This window comes from Geotrypetes seraphini, chromosome 13, assembly GCF_902459505.1.
Source record: "Geotrypetes seraphini chromosome 13, aGeoSer1.1, whole genome shotgun sequence".
Taxonomy (NCBI): Eukaryota; Metazoa; Chordata; class Amphibia; order Gymnophiona; family Dermophiidae; genus Geotrypetes; species Geotrypetes seraphini.
Window position 1 is genome coordinate 64487963 of NC_047096.1, and position 16962 is coordinate 64504924.

General features: G+C 44.0%; 1 protein-coding gene across 3 annotated transcripts in view; it reads right to left on the bottom strand.

The window, feature by feature from the left end:
- Nucleotides 1-16962, bottom strand: part of IKZF3 (IKAROS family zinc finger 3) — a 117665-nt gene that overhangs the window by 14268 nt on the left and 86435 nt on the right. For all 3 annotated transcript variants that reach the window (XM_033917392.1, XM_033917391.1, XM_033917393.1), the window contains one exon: nucleotides 1619-1741. In XM_033917392.1, coding sequence (XP_033773283.1) covers nucleotides 1619-1741 — 123 coding nt within the window. The remainder of the gene's footprint in view (nucleotides 1-1618; nucleotides 1742-16962) is intronic.

Genomic DNA, 16962 nt, shown 5'->3' on the forward strand with positions numbered 1-16962 from the left:
AAACACCATCCCGATATCCAACATTTGTTTGATCTACCAAAGATCAAACAAATGTTGGTAGATCAAACAAATGTTGGATATCGGGATGGTGTTTTGAAATTAAAAAAAGGGGGTCTGTATCTTGAAAAAGCCTTTATGGCGAAACATGTCGATGTGACATACCCCGACCCGATCTTATTAAGGAGATGAAAATTCGTTAAGTTAAGTTAAATTTTTATAACTATTTATATTGAGCACTTTATATATATAAAAAATTTTCAACAAATTGACATAATACATATAGAAACATATGGGCAAATGAAGAGGCCACAGCCATAGCCAAAAAAGGTGTTTTGTATCGCTAAAAATATCAGCGAACAAACAATGGCATGTCTGAAGCCCTAAAGAAGTGGTAAAAGTGATAAACAGTGTTCATTAGTCTATTGGACACATGATTCCTAAATATGGACTAATGTAAAAGAGATGACTGGATTTTTACTCATATATGAGTGAAGCAGCTCATATAAACCATTCTAAGATCAGGACAAAAAACAAACAAACATATTTACAAGCCTGGAAAAAGACTTAAGCTATTTCAGTCTATTATGGGTCAGGTAAGACCAATAATAATACAGGCAGTCCCTGAGTTACAGACACCTAACTTAAGTACAACTTGTGCATAAGAACGGGGTTGTGGCTTCATTTGATTTCACTGAGCAGTATTTCCAGTGGCATAGACTTTTACACTTCTCCTGCAGTAGATTCAGGAATGATGCATGGCCACATTAAGAACAGTGTGTGGTTGTGCATGCTGAACCTTACTGGGAACGCTGGTTAGGGACAGTTTGCCCTTTTGTCAGCTGGGAGCAGAGGTAAGCAGCAAGAAATCTTAAAATCTACATCTTCTGAGTTGCATACAAATCCGAGTTAAGAACAGCTTTAAAAACGTAACTCATTCTTAACCCAGGTACTGCCTGTATAGGAATAATCAAGCCATTGTGACATCACTGATGAGGTTGGCTCTTAGACATTGGTGGAATGAAGCATTATGACATCACAATATGAGCTCTGGAATGTTGCTACTCCTTGGGATCTTGCCAGGCACTTGTGACCTGGGTTGGCCACTGTTGGAAACAGGATACTGGGTTTCAGGGACCTTCGGTCTGTCTCATTATAGCAACTCTTATGTTCGTATGTGAGTCAAGTACAGGCAGTCCCTGACTTACAGACACCCAACTTACGTACGACTCATACTTAAGAACGTGGTTGCAGCTTCATTTGATTTCACTAAGCAGTATTTCCAGTGGCATAGACTCTTACACTTCTCCTGCAGTAGATTCAGGAATGATGCATGGCCACATTAAGAACAGTGTGTGGTTGTGCATGCTGAACCTTACTGGGAACGCTGGTAGGGACAGTTGGCCCTTTTGTCAGCTGGGAGCAGAGGTAAGCAGCAAGAAATCTTAAAATCTACATCTTCTGAGTTGCATACAAATCCGACTTAAGAACAGCTTTAAAAACTTAACTCGTTCTTAACCTGGGAACTGCCTGTATGTACTCTGTTCACTGGCTCTCCCATCTTATCCTTTTTCCCCCCCACCCCCACCACAACTGCACAAAGTAACACTTCAGCTCTTACCGATGAACTTCTGAGGCATGGAGCTCTTTCGCTTTGCTACGTTGCTGGCAAGCCTGTCCAGGACCAGAGCTCTCTCACTTCCCATCTCAGCTTTGATGTGTCTTGTTTCCTCGCTAGCTGCTGCTGTAGTTTTGCAAAAGTAGAAGAGGAAAGAAAAAAAAAAAAAAGATGATAAACAAGATGGGAACAATAAAAGTATGAAACAAGCCCTTTATGCTCCCCAGAGCTCAGAAGGAAATGGTTAGTAGTAAGAGCCAAGAAACAGGGTTCAGTATATTTCACTCTGCCAGTGCGATATGGGGTACTTCTGGTTGCTGGAAGATAACCCTAAACCAGCATTTTATTAGCGAGAGGAAGTGTATGACAGAACTGCAGGGATGTGGTTGGTTACAGAATAGAGCTGGAGACCCAAACATATACCCTGACTTTCATATCGACCGAGTAATGCTTCTATATTGTTCCAAGAACATTGTTCCACAGCCTGCTGTGTTCCTTTCCCTGGGATTAAGCCCTGGTAGCAACTTTTGTTCCACAGTCCTCTTTCTGTGAGAATAATCCTCTTATAAGAACATTCCTTCTTATATTTATTTTTATTTACTGTATTGGGATTTATTAACTGCCTTTATGAAGAGATTCAACCCAGGTGGTGTGCAACAGGTTTAGCTTAAAAACAACTTGTATTGTGTTAGCAGTGTAACAATGGTAAACTGACAAAATAGTAACACAGCAAATGACGGCAGATAAAAGACCTGCACGGTTCATCCAGTCTGCCCAAACAAGATAAACTCATAGCATAAGGTATGATGTAATACTATATATGTATACCTGATCTTTGATTTGTCCTTGCCATTTTCATGGCACAGACCGTAGAAGTCTGCCCAGCACTGGACCTGTGTCATCAGCAAATTTAATTCTCACTAGTTATTCCCATCTCTCGCTCAATATGTTAAATATGTTATTCCCATCTCTAGATCATTGATAAATATATTAAAATGCAGCGGTCCCAGCCCAGGACCCTGGGGAACCCCATTATTTAAAACCACTGCCCTTAGTGCAAATCCTGTTCCCCAAAACAAGAGATTACGCTTGCTACTTCTTCATAATTATGTAATTTAAACCTTTAACTCAACAACGCATTATGGATGTCAAACTTAATAAAACCACCGCTGTGCTACTTGGAACCTTGTACAGTTGCACCATGTGTTTCAAGGGAAGCAGTTGAGAATAGCGTTCAGTAGAAATCATAATTTTAAAGAGATCTTATGTCCAGCAGACACGGAGCAAAAGGGCGTTTTGAGAGAGGGCCCAGGTGGGCACAAAAGATATGGTACATGCCTTACATGTGAATCCCCCATAAAGGTGGAAAGGTTTTTTGAACATCCAGTAACAGGTGATAGATTTTTTTCTGGAATTTACCACAACATGTAGCACAGCTTTTGTTGTGTATGTGGTGATCTGCTCTTGTCCCAAACGTGTTGGTTTCAGACGCGTTTTGGAGAGCATAGGAGCAGCATTAAATGTGATAGGTTAGAAGAGCCATTAGTTCAGCACTGTAAGTGGTTAAATCATGGTTTTTCTACGCTGAAGTGCTGCATCCTAGATCATATTCCTGAACAGGTTCAGGATAGAATGAGGGCGCTATTAAAAAGTGAGCAGGAATGGATTTTCCGCTTAGGGTCTGAGGAACCTGCGGGTCTAAACTCGCGGATAGACTGGCACCTTTTCTTGTAGTCCTGATAAGAAATGGTTAAAATTTTTTTGAATGATAACGAGAATTTTGATAGAATTGTAAGTAGGTGAATTTGATTGTGTATAAGTTTTTTTGATGCTGAATAACATCAACTTAGCAGTATGACAAGGAGTAATAGTATGAAAGCCCATAAGAAGGTTAAAGGGCGTAAGGAACCAGTTTGCTGTGTGCTCTTGTTCTAAGCCTGAATAAAGTTGATTGAAACAACATATTTTGCGATTCCCCTGAGTAAGAGGGATATGATTGGTCTGTATTGAAGGAGGCATCTGGCTAATATCAGACGTCGGCTTTGGCTGAGCAGACTTGCCATCAGAACAGAAGAATGGCAGTGTGTATGAGACACTAAAATATAAGTTGGGCTTGACCTAGGGCATTGCAGGAAAGTTAACTCCCTAGACTCCACCAAAAATATATAAACCTCAAATCTAAATTTTTAAGATAAAAGGAGCACTCTCAGCATGAGTTTGAAAGCTTTAAAGAGCGACTCAAAGAGCAGCTCTAGTGCTTAGAATAGCAAAACCAGCATATTTTGTCTTGGGGTTTTTGCTATAGTGTGTATGAGAGACATACTGTGAGGATGTGAGGGGTCGTTTATATGATCCAGCATAGTACTGGGAAAGATAAGTGTCACTTTAATAGTATTAGTACTTAACATTATATACTGGCACATAATCTGGACGCAGTCCAATTACATTAGTGGGAAGCGATTTTATGGTCGCTCCCGACACAACTGTTCTTTAGGAGTTTTAGAGTAGGGCTTCCAGCGCATATGGATATAGTGAGGAAGTTCTTCTTCACCCAGAGAGTGGTGGAAAACTGGAACACTCTTCCGGAGTCTGTTGTAGGGGAAAACGCCCTCCAGCGATTCAAGACAAAGTTAGATAAGTTTCTGCTGAACTGGAATGTATGCAGGTGAGGCTGGACTGATTTGGAGCACTGGTCTTTGACCTAAGGGCCACTGCTTGAGCGGACTGCTAGGCATGATGGACCACTGGTCTGACCCAGCAGCGGCAATTCTTATGTTCTTATGTGACTGGATTCTATTAATTTCTAAATGTGACTATTGATGAGATTTAAAATGGATAAACACAATTTGGAATAATAATATTTAAAAAAAACTTTAAAAAAAAAAAGATTTATTGGTTATAATAGGAACATTTGAAGGAGGGTTTTTTATGCCGATGAGGTAGCTCTAATAGTAACCTGAGGCATGAGTCTGAGGCTTTTTTCTCCCCTTTTACAAGGTTCCAAGTAGCACAGCAGTGGTTTTATTAAGTTTGAAATCCATAATGCATTGTAGAGTCAAAGGTTTAAATTACATAATTATGAGGAAGTAATCTCTTGTTTTGGGAACAGGATTTGCACTAAGGGTAGTGGTGTTTTTATAGTCCCTAATATAATATAACTCCTATTGTTTTATCCTTATTTGTTCTCTTTCCTATATCAAATTGTAGTTTTCCCCGATTTCCCAATGAAATGTCTGTCTATCCCTTTATTGTATGTCTCCCTCTTTTTTTTTTCTTTGTTGTTTTGTTTATTGTTCATCGCTTTGTAATCTTTGAAAAAAGCGATTTTATCAAATACGAAATAAACTTGAAACTTATTTACCCTTTTCTGTTGAGAATATTGACCCACTCTCTGTTTTCTGCATTTCAACCAGTTTTTAATCCATAAAAGGACTTTACCTCCTATCCCATGACTTTCTAATTTCCTCAGAAGTCTTTTGTGAGGTACTTTAAGATGTGTGCTTTCTCAATGCAATGTTGCACCAGTGGCTTCTCTATGACAGACCTTTTTATTGTACTGTACTTTTGTTTCCAGAATTTGTTCAGTGGTCTGATAGTTTTACCAATGTACAACAAATTGCAAGGGCAGTTAGCAACATAAACCACCCCATCACTCTTACAGTTAGTGAAATCACATAACTCAAATTGTTCTCCTGTAGTGGGGTGGGTAAATACAGTGGCGTACCTAGCATATGTGACACCCGGGGCCCATCATTTTTTGATACCCCCCCATCTATATGAAAAATATATTTTTTAGTAACAATCCACATATCGCACAACAAGAGTGTACCTAGGAAAAGGCAGCTTCTTAAACACTGCAGTGAGCACTAAAACACCAACACATACATTATAAAACTAAACAAGCCAGATCAAGCACAGTCAATTGATCCTGCAGTCAATGCCAACTGAAAAACTATGTCCTTCTTTAGCACTCTCCAGACCAGTAGAGGTTAATCTTTACGAATGGGTATATATCCAATCATGACCAGCAGGTGGAGACTGAAAACAAAACTTTGGGACAGTATATACTATCCTCCCTTCTCTATTTCCCTCAGTTTTCTTTCAGTCTCCAGCAGGTGTTGATGTGATCTGTACCCATCTCCCTTGGTAGGGCTGTTGGAATTTGTTTAGGGGGTTTATTGTCCCTGTTTTTGGCCGGACGGAGCTTGGGCGGACCCTGTTTGGGGGTTCGTCTGACCTCGGGGGTGTCAAACCCGGCGGGTCTCGAGCGGGGTCCCTCCCCCCACTTCCTCCACCTCCCCACATTTTTTTAGAGGAGCCTCAGCAGTAAGCCTTGCCCCCTAAATCAAGCAAGGCATATTGCTTCGAGAGCCTGTGGAGTCTGTTCTGTTAAAAAAAAAAAAAAAAAATCCTGAGGTAGTGCTGGTCTGGAGGGTTGTTTCCCTTTAAGAAAACTGTATTTTACTGTATTTTTTCAACTAACCGGCACTTTTTTACAGCTAGGTCGCGTATGGAGCAATGAGCACTTCTAAAGGGAAAAAGTGCTCATTGTGCTCCAGATGCGAGGCACTCGCGGCCGGCCTGTGCAAGCGGTGTTCAGGCCGGTGCGGTGGAGGAGCTCCGTCGGCTGCAGGCGCCCAGAGCTCCCCGCCGATGGTGCCTCGCGAGTCGGCAGGGAGCAGTGGGGAAGCCCGGTCTTCTCCATCCGCCCACGGAGGGATTCCCCGAGCCGCCGACGGTCGGGTTTTTGAGGATTCCCTCTCAGCTGATTTTTTGACAGCTGATGCCGGCTTGCCTGCTTTAGCGGCTGAGACTGTTCAGGTTTCTCAGCCGCTACAGGCTATGGAGAGAGCTTTTTTGGCGGGAAAGTCGCCATCTTCTCTGTCTGGCCCCTCCATTTTGTCTTCCACCTCAGGTGACCTTCCCCCTGTTTTGACCATGCAGGGGCAGGTTTCTGCTGGGTCCCCTGCTGTGGCAGGGAGTCCCTTGGGACCCTCGGGGGGTTTTTCTCCTGATTTCTTTTTTTCCTTATGCAGAGCCTATTTTCAGGCGGCTGGGGGTCCCGGTTGCGCCCAGGGGGTTTCGGGGGGTGGGGTTTCCTCTGCGCTCCCTGCGGCTTTGCCTCTCTCGTCTGGTTTGGCGTCCCCTCCGCCGCCTCCCTTGTCCAAGCATCCGCGGGTGTCGTGGGACGAGGATTTGTGATCGGAGGAACGTGTCGGTCTGGAGGAGGACCTGGACCCTTCTGAGGAATTCCAGGACCCTCTGGAGGGGACGGAAGCTGGCGGCGGGTTGTCGGGTTTCCCGTTCTCTGGTGAAGAGGCGTCTGTGGTGCGCCTTTTTCAGAGAGATGAGCTGCCTGACCTTATTCAACAGGTTTCTTCGGTTTTGCGTTTTGAGGACGCGCCGCCGGAGACTCCGCGTGTGGGGGACCCTCTGTTACGGGGGATCCGTTCCGTTTCCCGCTCTTTTCCTATGCATCAGGATATTCGGGATATTATTCTAGAGCAGTGGAAAACGCCGGAGACGCCGTTTCGGCTGGCGCGCAGCATGGTTCGCCTGTATCTCATTCCAGAAGGGGATCGGGCTACGTTAGCTTCGCCAGTCGTTGATGCGGTGGTCTCGGCAATTTCCAAGCGGCATACCGTGCCTGTTGAGGGCGGTTCTGCCTTGCGGGACTCCGAGGAGCGCAAGTTGGAGAACATTCTTAAGCAAAATTTTCAGGTTTCTGCTTTTGGGGTCCAGGCGGGTATTTGTGGGGGACTGGTCGCTCGCGCCGTGTTTCGGTGGGCGGAGCGTGTCTTGGATCAGGAGTCTGATGACTGGTCTCTGGTGGATCAGGAGGTAGCGAAGATTGAGATGGCTGCCTCATTCCTCTCAGATGCTCTATATGACTTAGTGCGGATCTCGGCTAAGTCTATGGCTTTTGGCGTGGCTGCGCGCTTGGGCGGCGGATGCTGCGTCCAAAGCTAAGCTTACTAAATTTCCCTTTCGGGGGTCGTTTTTATTTGGGGAGGAATTGGATAAGTTGATTCAGACTCTGTCGGACTCGAAAGTTCCCTGTCTGCCGGAGGACCGTGCCCGCCCTGCGTCTCGGGGTGGTGCGGCCTGGGGGCGTTTGCGGGAATTTCGCAAGTATCGCCCTGGGCGTGGGGCTGCTTCTTTCCAGTCTCCGGGGTTTTCCCGGGGTCGGTTCTTCCAGCGCATGCAGCCCTTTCGGGGGGCCCGTCAGGGGGCAGGGAATCCCTCCGTCGGTTCCCCCGCTTCCCGTCCTGCACAATGACGCCTTGCCGGCGCCCCCTTTGGTTCCGGTGGGGGCCTGGCTGCGCAACTTTTTCCCCAAATGGGCCGAGATCACGTCCGATCAGTGGGTTCTGGAGGTGGTGCGGGACGGTTATGCCCTGGAGTTCGCCCGCTCTCTGCCGGATTTTTTCCTCGCTTCTCCATGTCAGTCTCCTGGGAAGACGCAGGCTTTTCGCCAGACCCTTCAGCGCTTGCTAGATCTCAGGGCAGTTGTTCCAGTGCCCCCTCCGGAGTGGGGCACGGGCAGGTACTCCATTTACTTTGTGGTGCCCAAGAAGGAGGGGACTTTTCGGCCCATCCTCGATTTGAAAGGGGTCAACAGGGCTCTCAAGATTCCCTCTTTCCGTATGGAAACTCTGTGGTCGGTCATTCTAGCGGTTCAGCCGGGGGAGTTTCTCACTTCTCTCGATCTGACGGAGGCCTACTTGCATGTTCCCATTCGGGCCTCTCATCAGCGTTTCCTGCGCTTTGCGATCTTGGGTCGGCACTATCAGTTCTGTGCGCTTCCCTTTGGGCTGGCCACGGCTCCCCGGACGTTCACCAAGGTGATGGTGGTCGTCGCGGCAGCCTTGCGGTCGGAGGGCATCCTGGTACACCCCTACCTGGACGACTGGTTAATTCAGGCGAAGTCGTTGCAGGAAAGCTCCCGGGTTACGGCTCGGGTGGTGGATTTTCTCCGGTCGCTGGGCTGGGTGGTCAACCTGTCCAAGAGCCGGTTGGTCCCGGCTCAGCGTCTGGAGTACCTTGGGGTTCTGTTCGACACCTCCTTGGGGAAGGTCTTCCTCCCAGAGGCCCGGGTGAGCAAATTGCAATCTCAGATTCGCCTGCTTTTGGCATCCCGGTGTCCTCGGGCGCGAGATTTCCTCCAGGTCTTGGGGTCGATGGCGGCGTCCCTGGACGTGGTGAGGTGGGCGCGGGCCCACATGCGTCCTCTCCAGTATGCTCTGCTCTGGAGGTGGTCTCCCCAGAGGCACGGGATGGAGGTTCCGGTTCCCCTGCGAGGCTTGGCGCGCTGCAGTCTGCGTTGGTGGCTCCAGACCCCTCACCTGGTTTAGGGGGTGGGTCTGGATCTTCCGCAGTGGACGGTGCTCCTTACGGATGCGAGTCTCCTGGGTTGGGGGGCTCAGTGTTTGGGTCACTCAGCTCAGGGCACCTGGTCCTCGGAGGAGGCCTCCTGGTCGATCAACGTGTTGGAGACCAGAGCGGTCCGGCTGGCGCTGTTGGCCTTCCACTCCCTTTTGTTGGGCAAGTCGGTCAGAGTCCTGTCGGACAATGCCACGGCGGTGGCTTATGTCAATCGTCAGGGGGGCACCAAGAGCACTCAGGTGGCGCAGGAGGCGGCTCGGCTCATGGTTTGGGCGGAGTCACATCTTCTGGACCTCTCGGCCTCTCACATAGCCGGGGTAGAAAATGTTCAGGCGGACTTCCTCAGTCGTCACTTCTTGGATCCAAGAGAGTGGTGTCTCGGCGCCGTGGCGTTTCAGTTGATAGTGCAGGCTTGGGGGCAGCCCCTGATGGACCTGATGGCCACAAGTGGCAACGCCAAGGTGCCCCGCTTCTTCAGTCGTCGCAGGGACGGTCTGGCCGAGGGTCTGGATGCTATGGTCCAACCGTGGCCAACGGAGGGGCTTTTGTATGTGTTCCCTCCTTGGCCATTAGTGGGCAGAGTACTGCTTCGCATTGTTCGCCATCCGGGGCTGGTGGTTTTGGTGGCTCCGGATTGGCCTCGTCGTCCGTGGTATGCGGATCTGGTGAGGCATCTGGTGGCGGATCCTCTTCCTTGCGCACGAAGTGGAATCCTTCTTCCTCACACTAGCGCCGCATCCACGCGTTGACTGCTTGCAGCTCCATCTGTCTCTTCTCGTCTGCCCTGGGTAACAGCAGGATCTCTGAGAATGCTATCCTCTGTGTTCTGGTCTTCAGCTTCCTTCCTAGCATCCGGAACTGGTCCTTCAGTACTTCTCTGCTGTAGTTTCTGTTGCTCTTGTTGTTTGTCCCCACATGGATCACTACCGCCGTATCTTCTTCCTCCACACTGCCGATTTTTCTTGGGCACTAACCCCCAAGCTGGACCCTAGCATCTGGGTAACTATGATTTGGGCTATTCTTCCCAATATGCATCACTTTGTATTTGTTCACATTAAATTTTATCTTCCAGACAGCCAGTTCTTCCCTCCCCTTCTTGGGCCCACCCCTCTCCCGGGAGGTGCATGTATTTTATGCATATATTACATTAAAAGTAGATTCAATGTTGTTCTAATGCCTACTTTAATGCATGTACTTATTCCTTTCCTATATCTTTTACCGTTAACCGTAGAAAGTGAATCCACAAAGAAACATAACGCTATCTAAAGAGCTGCCTTGAGTTACTCTGATGCAGCGGGAGAGATACCCTGCAACAATTAACATCTATTATAAATTTAACCACATATAATTTTTCAATACCCCAAATGGAGGTTCTAAACTTGGGATTGAGTTTTGTCCCCACCTTCCACTATGACCCCTTCCGCATAAAGGTGGCTTTCTTCAAATTCATTTGTAAAATTCAATTAAAGTTATTTTTTCTTGACAATCCCCCCACAATTGATATTTCTGTTAAAAAACCTGTTAGTAGATGGATACCGTCAGGTTCACAACATCCAGCAGTAGTCACCTTTAGAGATTTGGTTTTGAATGATTTGGCGAATGAGGAAAGTGGTAACATCATCAGATCCAGAACCAGTAATCTTACTAAAGACCAATGGACAGCATTAACACAACTATCTCACATGTCAGACATACTGATCTTTAGAGCCGATAAGGGAGGTGCTACTGTGATTCAATACAATGCTGAAGCACATAGACAACTCTCTGATAACACGGCTTACAAGCTTTTGGAAAATAATCTGCCCTCTCAATTGCAACAACAGATTAAAGAGATAGTGGAACCAGCATTACAAACTGGCATGTTAACAAAAAGAGAAGTGTCAACACTCCAAAAATTTATTTTGTCCCAAAGGTCCATAAGAATATTCAACAACCTCCTGGTAGGCTATTGTTTCAATGCGTGGGTTGGTGCTGGAACCTCTTTCCCAATTTCTGGATTACTTTCTACAACCCATGACAACATCCATTTCTTCTTTTGTAAAAGACTCTTCCCATTTTATAAAAATGATTCAAGAGCTGAAAAAAATACCTAACAGTAGTATTCTAGTCACTTTGGACAGTACTTCTCTTTACACTATGATTCCACAACAGGCCACTATGGAAACTATAAGAACCTATCTGGAACAAAGGGATTCCCCATGCATTAAGACTGATTTTCTGATACAACTGGCTCATTTAGTCATCTCAAAAAATTACTTTTGGTTTTCTGAAAAGTTTTATTTACAAGTCCAAGGGGTTGCCATGGGAGCCACCTTAGCTCCCTCGGTAGCCACATTATATATAGCAAAGATGGAATCTTCAAAAATTTTCCTTTCTCAGAAGTTTACCCTGGTTATTTTTTGGAAGCGTTTTTTACACGACATCTTCTTTATATGGAATGATACTAAAGAAAATTTAATTACATTCTGTGTTTGGTTAAATTCTTTAGATCCTCAAATAAAGTTTACCATGTCTAGCAATGTTGAGAGGATCGAATACCTTGATATGATGGTTTTTAAAGATTAGAACATCTTGAAAACGACCTTGTACCGTACGCCAGTGGAAAGAAATACACTTCTGCAATACCATAGTCATCATCCTTATAGATTAAAATCAAATCTCCCCGTGGGACAATTTTTAAGACTAAAATGTTTATGTACAGATAAGGGGGAATTCCGGAGGCAAACAAAGCTGTTGGAAGCACAGATAGCTCAGCGGGGCTATCCGAAGAAACATATCAGGAAGGCTTATTTACGAGCCAAGTTTGCTAACCGAGAATTGTTACTGCAGCCCAAACAAGTACAAATTACCCTCTCGGAAGAATCATCTACATCTATGGAGCTGTCAGATCCTGTTATAGAACAACAGACTAACTCTGATAAACAACAGATTAATTCTGATGAAAAACAAATGATATGCGTGGTCCCTTATTATGATCATTCTTATGTATTAATAAATAGCATGAAACAACATTGGCATATCATACAATTAATAGCCCTGATTTTCCGGGATTTCCAAATTATTGCTTACAGCAGAGGACAAAATTTTGGAGAAAAGTTATCCAAGAATCGATATGAGAAATATCTAAGATCAGACACAAATAAACACCATACCAGATGTGAACGCTGCCAGTGGTGTGATAAAACCATTGAGGGAAAGAGATGGACTCCTCCCAATAGAAACATTGTGATCGAATCTCATGCTCATACCACATGTAAATCACAAAATGTAGTGTATGCAATTACATACCCATGCGGCATGATTTATGTTGGATGCAGTAGTCATCCCATTCAGGTACGCTTGACAGAACATAAATCTAGAATTACTACAGGTAATACTCAAGCTTCGTTAGTCCAACATTGGTTGGACAAAGCCCATACAGTGGACGATATCCAATGGTGAGTCATTGATTATATAAAGAAGGGTGGGAGGGAGGAAATTAATAGTGAACAATGTTGGATTTTTCTTTTAACATGGTGACTCCTTATGGTCCTAATCAGGAAATAGAATGGATGACACTGGTATAAAGGTTTTTTGAAGAAGTTTTTTGAGTTTTTTGAGCTGACGTCATCATTGACGTAGATCATCTCACAAGATTTAAAAATCAAAGAAAAAACACTGCGGCCATCTTAGCACTTTAGAAGCTTGGTCGGGATGCAGCGAATCAATATTGAAGGGGTAACTAGTAATATTGTTACAACTGCTAAACAAAATAAGGTAGAACTATAAGATTGGTAAAAACATCTTAGTAATGAAGTGATTTAGCAAGCCAAGATCTTTATCTACTTGTTTTATTCTACAGGGGAATTCTTCTTGATAAAGCCTTTGGCGAAACATGTCAGAGATCAGAGGGCCCTACCCAACATTAAAACTTTGAACAACAGCGACTCATGCGATTAACAAGCTAAGTAAAAGAAAAGTTGTTTAAGAATTTGAATGTTTAGAACAGGGGTGCCCACACTTTTTTGACTCGTGAGCTACTTTTAAAATGATCAAGTCAAAATGATCTACCAACAATAAAATAAAAAAAAAAACACAACGCACACTGTACGCATAGAATTGTTAATTATCATTCCTATTCTGAGGTTTTTTCAAAGAGGTCAAAGCAGATGACTCTATGCACTGTCATCTCAGTAACAACCATACAAAAATAGACAAATACCCACCCCCCCTCCCTTTTACTAAACCACAATAGCAGTTTTTAGCGCAGGGAGCTGCGCTGAATGCCCAGCGTTGCTCTCGACGCTCATAGGCTCCCTGCGCTAAAAACCACTATTACGGTTTAGTAAAAGGGGACCATATTGTAAAATATAGACAACAGATATAAATTCAGACACATTTTGATCACTAAATTTAAAATAAAATCATTTGTCCTACCTTGTCTGGTGATTTCATGAGTCTCTGGTTGCACTTTCTTCTTCTGACTGTGCATCCAATCTTTCTTTCAGCCTGTATGCTTCCTCTCCTCCACACCTCATTCCATCCCCCAACTTTTTCTTCCTCTCTCCCTGACCTTTCTTTCTCTCTCTCTTCATGCCCCCTTTCTTTTTTTCTGTTTCTTTTCTTTCCTTCTGTCTCCCTGCCTGCCCCCTTTCTTTCTTTCTCTCTGTCCTTCCCCAAGCCACTGCCACTGCCATCGGGGAACAGGACCCAAACCGCCACCAATGGATAACAGGCCCCCAAAGCCGACGCCACCCCATGCTCTCCCTGCTTCGGGCCGACCAGCATTCCTCTCCCTGACGTCAATTCTGCCATCGGAGAGGAAGTTCCGCCCAGCCAGGCAGCGATTGGCTGGCCCGAACTTCCTCTCCGACGGCAGAATTGACGTCGGGGAGAGGAAGACTGATCGGCCCGATAGATCGCCAAGGCAAAGTGAGTCCTGGGTGATCGACTCACTTTGCCTTGGCGAGCTACCCGTCGATCGCGATCGACCTATTGGGCATCCCTGGTTTAGAACGTTACAGCACTAAAACAAGCACTTTAGAAGCACTTTGAAAGCACTAAGCACTTCAAAAGTATGGAAGTTTTAAGAATAGGAATAGCAATAGTAATAATAAAAAAAAAGTCTGATGAGGATCAATTTGCCTTGGTATACCTCAACCAGAAATTGATTGGTTGGCGGTAGGCACATTATGAAGACTTAAAAAACAAAATTAAAAATTAAAATATTTATTGAACACTCCATATCATGTTATAAACTGCTGTATTTTATCATTGATAATTTATTGGTGGTTAAGACAAATAAGAGGTTACAAATTTTCACTTTACAGGGTATATTTATAAGCACCTACTTGAGCATGTAAAGCGCTATTCTACATGTTCAGGTTAAATAGAAAATTAAGCCCAAGTAGAATAAGAGTGTTGCAACATCATCTTTCTCCCTGACGTAAGAGCCATATCATTACACTTTGGGTGTCACTCTGCTCGAGTCATCCGAAAAGTACCAGCGCACTGGCTAGATGATGGATGACCCCTATGTACAGCACACATCACAATATCGCATAAAAATATTCTTCTCAGCATCATCTAGCTAAGCACTGGGTTTAATATCCAGCACACAACAAGAGAGCAGGATATCTAAAAATGTCAAGTTTCTGTTCCGTCCATTCAGAGGCGTGCACAAAACTATGCACACAACTAAACTGCCACAGATCAGAGAGGCCATCACCCCAGTCCTCAGCCTGCAACAGGGGAAAATAAGAGTATACCAAGATACGTCCAAACTACAGCACAGTGCAGCTGGAGTGAAACTGCCTCAGATTTGCAGAGAAAGGGCTAATTATCCACCCATGACACAAATACACCTGCAAACTGTACCCTGGGTTGATTAACACTGCAAAGAGACTTTTTTCTGTCTTACTTTAGAACACAGCTCATTACAGAATCACAGTCAAAAGCAAAAAGAACCTAGGAAAACCAAAGTCTGTTTGTAAAAGTAAAGTGATTTAAATTACATTTGGGTTGATATTTAAAACACAGTCCGAGGTCTCAAACTCTGGTCCTTGAGGGATGGAAACCAGGCAGGTTTTCAGAATATCCCTAATAAATATGTATTACTCAAAAAAGCTATTTATTTTCCACTTAAATAGTTAATCATTTATTATTAAAATAATTTTATGAATAATTCTAATAATAAATGATTAACTATTTAAATGGAAAATAAATAGCTTTTTTTGAGTAATATTTAATTAAGTTTGATGTAAAGCTATTGAAAGGTTTTAATAAGCCCTGGTGTAGTTTGTTTATTAATAAATATGTATAAGATAAATTTGCATACCTGCTGCCTCCATTATACACCTCTTGCATATTTCATTACAGATATCCTGAAAACGTGACTGGTTTGTGTCCCTGGAGGAACAGTATTTGAGATCTTTGCTTTGTGGAACTTGTAGAATATTATCAATTACACATATTGAATGGTGTACCTATGTATTCCAACTTATTTATGCCAGCGATTGATCTGGCATAAGCAGGCACAGCTAAATTTTAGCATGCCAAAGCTTGCTTTACACTAGATGGCTTAAGCACTCAAGGGCTATGACAGAACTGGCACTAAGAGCACTCCGTTGAGGCGTGAAGTTCTAGAATAGTCACATAGGTGCATTTGGAGGGAGAAGCCAATAAATGGTGTGGGGGGGAGGGTCTTGGCTAGTTGCAATTCAGGGTTCTTGGACTAATGCCAAGATCTCAGCTCCAGTTCCAACTGAGGGGTTGATGTAATAAACCATGCTAGGCTTTGCTCAAAATCTTGTGTGCTACTTTAAAACAAGTTTTGCATGCAATCTAATTGTGCACAAGGATTCAGGTAGATACCAGCACATAGCTCGCTTAAATCTCATGGCAATGAATGTATTAGCTATTAAATTAAAATGCAGATTAGTATTCAGAAGACTAGAAGGCTGAGCACAGGGTTTACTAACACTGGGGCTTCAACATCAGATCTGAGGAGGAGTTAAAAGTTAGCTCATTTTTCTGCGGTCAGCATTAGTGAGAATAAAGTACCTGTTACTTCTCTTTACTGCAAGCATAAAACATCCAATGTTTTTAGTTTAGTTTTTTTTTTTTCTTTTTTCTCACTTTGTTGTAGGTGATGGGTAAAAAATAGACAGAAGTGAGGAGCTGAGCAGGAGGATGCAGCATTCAAAACTATCTGGATATTCAACCTCGTAATCTGGACAGTGGCTCGCACTGAATATCCAGATAAAAATGGTTTATTTATAATCTGCTTTAAAATAAAGTGGAAATAAAAAACATGTAATAAAATGTACTGACCACACAAAACATAACATATTTTCAACCAACAACAGTTCTTACTCTCATCTCAACCACACCAATATATCAATATCACATACTCTGAACTAATACTCTGTAGTTCCTCATGCCTTCCTAAAACAGTGGTTCTTAACTTAACCCCCAGCCAGTCAGGTTTTCAGGATATCCCTAATGAATATGTGTATGAGAGATCTGCATATAATGGAGGAAACAAGCATGCAAATAACATCTCATGCATATTCATTAGGGATATCCTGACAGCCCGACTGGCTGGGGGTCCCTCAGATAGGGCTAAGAACCACTGTCCTAGAGCAGGGGTAGGCAAGTCCGGGCCTCGAGAGCCACAGGCAGGTCAGGTTTTGAGGATATCCACAATGAATATGCATGAGATAGATTTGCACTCAAGTGCATGCAAATCCATCTGATACATATTAATTGTGGATATCCTCAAAACCTGACCTGCCTGTGGCTCTCAAGGACCGGAATTGCCTACCCCTGTCCTAGAGCAAAAGCCAAAACACAGTGGAAATGGCCAAACAGAAGGTAATTTAACACAAAAAAAATGTTATTTATTGCAATACGGCACATAGATCTCTGATGACTAAATACATGTCATCTGAGCCTGCATCATGAGTCCACAAATGCTGAAA